We start from the raw sequence: 7,113 nt of genomic DNA, 5'->3' as shown, positions 1-7,113 counted from the left end.
CCACTACCACTACCACTACCACTACCACTACCACTACCACTACCACTACCACTACCAGTACCATTACCATTACCATTATCATTATCATTATTATTATTATTATTATCATTATTATTATTATTATTATTATTATTATGAAAATGAAAAAACATTGAGTTATGCTGACGGAGGTGCAGTTCATTGGTATGCAAATTTCGTAATACCAGCTTCTAGTTTGCAGATTTTCAACATTGACAAGGAGGACTGGTTCTTCATATCCTCAGAAGCATGTAATGGTAACTAAATTAATTTTATATGGTAATTAATACCTTTATTAAATATCTTTAATATAAAACATTATAATTTAGGGAGATATTAAGAAATTAAATTAAGAAATCGCTCATTTTCTTCGTAGGATATCTAGCTCGTATGGGCTTGGACAAATCTGTAAGGAAAGGTAGCTGGTCCAGAGGGGAAAACTATACTAACGATATATTGGACGTAAGTAACTGAAGAGAAATAACTTTAAAATATAAATTTGCAGATAAAATGTAGCAAAACAAATTACAACTTTTTTGCAAATGCAAATTTTCTAACGTTTTTAAATGTTTACTAACACATCTGATGAAGATGAAGGAAAAATATTATATACCTACTTTAATTTATTATGCAGGATGTCCCAATATTCTGTGTACTTTGAGCTTCTGTTTTTTGAGGTCAAAAGATGATTGAAAGTTTCTTCGTTCATTCCTATTTAGGACAAAAACAAAAACTGTAGCTGTAATGCTACCTGCAAAAAATATAATATGCATATTTGCTTATGGATGGACATTTTTCTCATTTTACTTCCATTATTATTTCTAAAATTATCTATATGCAATATAATACCAAATTAAAACGGGAACAATATTTTAAATTTGTTTTTGGGAAAGCAAAATTTTTCGACCAGTTTGATGTCCTTTTAACGGCTAAATGAAGCAATTTTTGATAGAGGAGAAGGTTCTTTGATAGAGGAATAATCTATTGCTCACATGTACACTGAATATTAGAAAATAATTTATTTATGCAACAATAATTGCTGGAACTGATAACTCCTTAGAAACGTAAATTATGCATTTTCTCGCTAAATACAGTCTGTATACACACGTGGCATTCTTATTTGAGATCAAATAAAATCATTCAGTTTTCAGTGTTATAAAAGTATATATAAAAATTCACCATGTCACGATTTTTGCGATGATTCAGATGACACATAAATAACTTTCATTGATTGCATTCGATTATTATTTAAATATTTATTTATAAGCAATATTTCTGTTATGCGGCTTAGTAATAGCTACATTATTATTGGTTGTATTTGTTACATGCAAATACGATACTTATTAGCTCGAGTATAATCATGGCTTTTCTTATTAACAGCAAGGTTGAAATAAATAGTATATTAGTTTTGCACAACAAGGTGCGCTACAAATAGGATTTTTTTTAAATAGGAACAACAAAAAGTTTGTTTTAGCAAAACCGATGTATTTTATTCAAGATAGTGCCCTTCCAATTTCAATACAACCATTTCTATGGTCAGTACAGGCTTTTTGGATGGCTCTTATGTCTATAAAACGCGTTTCTTTCATCGGCAAATGCATTTCCGAAAAGGTGAAAGTCGGTCACAGGTGTCGATCGATGAGATGGTGCATTATCGTCTACAAACGCTAACATCCTTCTGCGCGACGTTCTGGCTGAATACGACAAATAGGATGCACCAAACACTTCAAAACATCAAAATAGAATTGTACACTAAAGGTTTGATCTGGTGGAACTAACTCTTTGTGGACAATGTTATTGGAATCAGGCAAATCAACATTGCCTTCACTTTTAACTTTTCCATACGAGATTTTTTGGGTATAGGCTCGTCTGGCGCCTTTGTGGATCATATTGAAAACACCATATTTCATCACCAGTCACAATGTTGTAAAGGAAGTTTTTGGTCTCCTTGAAATCCTTCGAATGTTGAAATCTGAGCAATTTTTGGTCGTCAGTTAACTTGTGTGGAATAAACCGTGCACACTGATGTTTTCGAGATGCTTAATTCTAATTTCATGAATTTCAATCAAGATTTTGGCTGATCTTTGATAAATTCATGCACAATTTTGATGGAATCTGCGATTATTACTGTTTTCGGTTGTCCAACATGTTGCTCATCATTTACGTCCTCACGACCGCTTTTAAACCGCGTATACCTACCTACTGTCACCTCAGACGCAATAACTTCGCTTCTATTCGTTCAAATGTTATAAATTTTGACAGTACATCATTGAAGGGTCTACTTTTCCGAAGCATGTAATTGCCAATAGATGGCCTTTTTAAAAGTCTTGTTTACTTTGGAACGCACGTTGTACTACAGAAATTTTGGCTACTTATAATTATAGAAATAGCTATGAATAGCATTTAACAGCTTTTAGATTCAAATTAACGATAGCAGATAACTTGATAGTAAGTAAATATAGTATTATTAGATGTTCCATTTTTACGATTACCGAAAATAAAAGAGGCATTGGGAGGTGTGGACCTTTTCTTATGCTTTGTTTTGAACTGTATTAGAAAAGTATACTTATTTTTGTGTGCTCTAACCTTTGGTAGTGTGCAAAAATGTAATATAATTTTGTTCATATATTATTCTCGTATAATGCATCCAGCGGCGTTTACAAACGCTATTGAGGAAAATATCTTCTAGCCATAAATTGATTAACCCCAGTAAATTATCTCTTTAAATATACAGAAACGTTAGGTTTCTGTCATAACAAAAACATGTTTACCAGAGGAACCTACTGGTGGTTAAAACATTTCCTTAATCGTTTATTTATTAACGCACACTCATCGACTCATCTTATTACCAATACAGACCGACGTAAATAAGCTTGCATCTGAGATATTATAGTCCACAAATGAGCACCGGACATGACAAAGGAATCATTGCAAATAGCCGATATCCTAGATTGCCGGATCTACGTCCTATTTCTTCAAGCTGCATGGGTTTTTCTCAATCTCACGCAGCTCTGCCTGGGTCAGAAATGCAAACTTATTTTGTCGGTCTGTGTGTATCTACACATGTTCGCAAGTGACCCATTTTCAAGCATTACGTCAAGAGCGCCAGCAGGACGTCGCCGGACGTACCAGCGTTCCATGAAGGGTCTACGGCAGACTACTGGCGCCGGCGACCAGATGCGTATTCATATACCTACGACCGGTTCCACACACAAGGACTCTCCGACGAACACTCACCCCGTCAACACGTCTTTTTCATTCGTCATTTTCTTAACATACTTCGTATATACTGTTTTCGATATTAATGGTGAACACTAAGTTTTCTTCATGGGAAAAGCAGTTAGGTATAACCTCAGATACTTTTCTTGCTACAAATAAATGACATTTTAGGCATTAATAAATGTTAGCTTACCATTGCTAAATATATAACATTCTCTTGTTCCACAGAATATACATAAAATGGGGTGGTCTTGTTAGCACTTACAGGGTGTCCCACGGTGACGAGACATATTTCAGAGACTACTTCAATTTTAATTCTGATATAATGGCGTCCACTTAACGCTTGCGGCTATACCGGCCGTTGACGTCATCTTCGTTATTTTAAATGGAACACCCTGTATATTATTGCAATATTGGATTCTACTTTAATTTCTAGGTGAACTTTCATAAACGTTTCCTTCTTAAAGTTAACCGTTTTTGATATTTCAAAAAGATATGTATTTTACAATAATAAAGTTAGTTGATAAAATTTATAGGGGACATAACTAAAACTCTAAACTTCCCTGCCATAAATTCAAAATGACTTAATTTCATACAAGGTGGTAGAAATTTAATGCCGAATTTAGTCAACTTTAAACCATCTTAACTTATGGAACACCCTGCAAATTTTTACGCAACCTGATGAACAATTTTGTTGTCCTTCGAATGGTATAATGATTTTCTATATCTATCTCTTCTGGTTTTTAAGGTATTTACTGTTTGCAGAGTGCAGTTATAAAAAGGCAATGGTTGTGTCATTTTTTATTTGAATAAAATTACATAAAAGAGAACGCGGCCTACAGTCAACCCCATACCACGTAGTTATCATGCATGTGGTATATTAGGTTATTATTTTCTTTTCCATGATTATTAAATAAAATTAGTTTTGATATAATTTTAGCAAAACATTCTTATTAGTCGATTTTTGTCAGTGAAGATATCCAGCCCCTTCTGCCACATTGTCTTTACTTTTGGGAATAGCTTAATGTTCTCTAAAAATTTTACAATTTCATTTTTATTCAGAATCTGGAGCAAGGCGCAGGTGGTTGGGTGGACTGGAACATGGTCCTGAATGAGGAAGGTGGCCCCACCTATATCGACAACTATGTCGATTCTCCAATTATAGTCAACGCAACCTTGCAGGAGTTTTACAAACAGCCAATGTTCTACGCTTTGGGACACTTCTCAAAGTTTGCAGTTCCCGACTCCGTTAGATTGGAAACCACTGTGAAAGACTTGGACAATGTGAGAGCAATGGCATTCTTGAGACCAGACAATTTAATAGCATTAATTATATCTAACAGGTGAGCTGCTTGAAGGTCTGCAAGCTGATATGCTCTATATACGGGATTTTGGTTTATAATTAAAAAATATTTTTATTTTGTAATGTCTGTTTCATAAAATATGTAGTTGGAATTTTAGTTAAAAAATCGAATAGTTGGTTACAACTATTTCTATAATATAAATTTGAAAAAACCGACAGAATTAAATACGTTGTTAAATTCAAGAAAAGAAAACATTTTTAAATAACATAATGTTTAACTGCTTCTGATAATGCGGTCACATGTGCCAGAAATATGTATTTATCAGATCCATGTCTTATCGTGTAGATGATGCATATACATTAGAAACCATGTTGTCAGACAAACAGAACACCATTTAGACTATTCGATATGTATTAGTTGGCTCCAGGGACGATAAATTTAAACACATCAAAGAATGGGTAACATGTGGAAATTTAATAGATATGTATGTACATCGCGCGTAAAACGTTTAGCAGTATTTTGGGGATATAATCATGTCATTTGTCATGTTTACACATCTGCGCATCATGTGTGACACATCTCCTAATAACATGCAATTAATTCAAACATTCATGTGACCGCATCATCTGGAGTCGGCTTCATAAAAATACATATTTTTTGGAATAGTATTTAGTATTAAAACTGCACCCTTCACGTAATTCACATAGAATTTTTAATAAAGAAACAAGTAAATCGATTACACCAGTTAAATTTATTATAGCTGAGCGTTTCAAGCTTGCAAGTTGCAAAGTTGTTTGGAAACTGACCTAGTAGATTAATAGAACCTTAAGATATAATAGTATTTTGGAACAAACTTTGTGTTATTCCTAATACGTTATTTAGGGACAGCTGTGAATATTAGCACTAAGTACGAAAAATATTTATAAATAAATATTTACACAGACGACTGAATGAAAATGCGGTGGACATTTAAAATTAAAAAAACGAAATTTGAAAAAATTTTGTTTGTGTTTTGATTGCGACTAAAACAGTTTTTTTTTTGATTTTATTATTTTTATTTTGACTTTTATTATATTTCAAAATACTTTCCACTGCACCTACAAAATTTCACCATTACATTTTACATTTTACATTTTTACATTTTTATTGATTCGTGTTATTACACAAAGTGTTTACACACGTCAGAAAAGAAACATTGATATTTTCAAAATTACAACACAGTTAAAAATACAGATACATACATAATCCTATAATTAATAAAAATATAAATACAGATTAAAATTGACATTGATTGTAAACAGAATAAATAAAATCAGGTAAAACAATATTAAAAACAAATACAATAGCTCACAAATGATTAAAGTCACTGTCAAAAAACTGCTCAATATCATAAAATGCATTTCTCAAAAGAAATTTTTTTATTCTATTTTTAAATTGATTAAAATTGAGATTCCTTATGTGGATTGGTAGGGCATTATAAAGACGTATTCCTATATATCCCGTACCATTTCTAGTCTTACTTAGTCTTAAATAGTTAGTAGTTAAATTATTCTTTGTTCTAATATTATGAGTGTGCAGCTGATTTCTAGTTGAAAAATTTATTAAGTTTTGTTTGACATATAGTAAGCATTGCAATATATATATACAGGGAACAGTAAGTATATTTAAAGAAATGAAATGCTGTTTACAGTCGCTCCTGTAACTCAAACTTAACATAATTCTAATGGCCCTTCTTTGATGTGCGAACACATCCCTACTAGAGGTAGCATGTCCCCACACAAGAATAGCATAGGATATATTAGAGTGTATAAAACTGTGATATGCTGTTTTCAGAGTACTCAACGATACCCTACCCACAAGATTTCGTAGTAAATACATATATTTAGACATCTTTTTACAGATATAGTTTGTATGTTGTTCCCAAAGCAACTTAGAATCTAGGTAAACTCCAAGGAATTTAACGTGATCCAGTTCTGCGCCGTTATCAAATTCTCGTAAGGTGAATATCATTGTCTCAGTCTTTGTCCTATTCAAAGAAAGTTTATTACTTGTAAACCAATTCTCCACACTTAACTGCACCTGAGGGATGTCTTCCAACAAATTATTCAAGTTTTTATTTTTTATTGATACACTAGTATCATCAGCAAAAAGTACATTTAACATATTCATATTTAAGGAGTTAGTGATGTCATTTATATATATCAAAAACAGAGTTGGTCCCAGTATAGAACCTTGAGGTACGCCATGCTTAATGTTTTTCAAACTAGATTTTATATTATTATGGATTACAAATTGCTGACGATTTGTGAGGTATGATCTCATCAACTCAAGACTATCGTGTGTGAACCCATACAAACTTAATTTGTCGATGAGAATATTATGTGCTACACAATCAAATGCCTTTGTTAAGTCCAAAAACTGAGAGCACACATATTCACCCTTTTCAAAACCCTCGTTTATATATTCAGTCAATTTGTCTATAGCTAAAGTGGTGGAACAGCTATTACGAAAGCCATATTGATGAGGATTAAATAACGAATTACTTTCAAAATAATTTACAAGTTGACATTTT

General features: G+C 32.5%; 1 protein-coding gene across 1 annotated transcript in view; it reads left to right on the top strand.

The window, feature by feature from the left end:
• LOC111691999 (putative glucosylceramidase 4) overlaps positions 1 to 7,113 on the top strand; it is a 44,005-nt gene that overhangs the window by 11,610 nt on the left and 25,282 nt on the right. Inside the window, exon 3 of the mRNA XM_023455623.1 lies at positions 4,300 to 4,580. Coding sequence (XP_023311391.1) covers positions 4,300 to 4,580 — 281 coding nt within the window. The remainder of the gene's footprint in view (positions 1 to 4,299; positions 4,581 to 7,113) is intronic.

Source organism: Anoplophora glabripennis, unplaced genomic scaffold (genome assembly GCF_000390285.2).
Source record: "Anoplophora glabripennis isolate ALB-LARVAE unplaced genomic scaffold, Agla_2.0 scaffold747, whole genome shotgun sequence".
Lineage (NCBI taxonomy): Eukaryota > Metazoa > Arthropoda > Insecta > Coleoptera > Cerambycidae > Anoplophora > Anoplophora glabripennis.
This window is presented reverse-complemented; position numbering and strand designations above follow the sequence as displayed.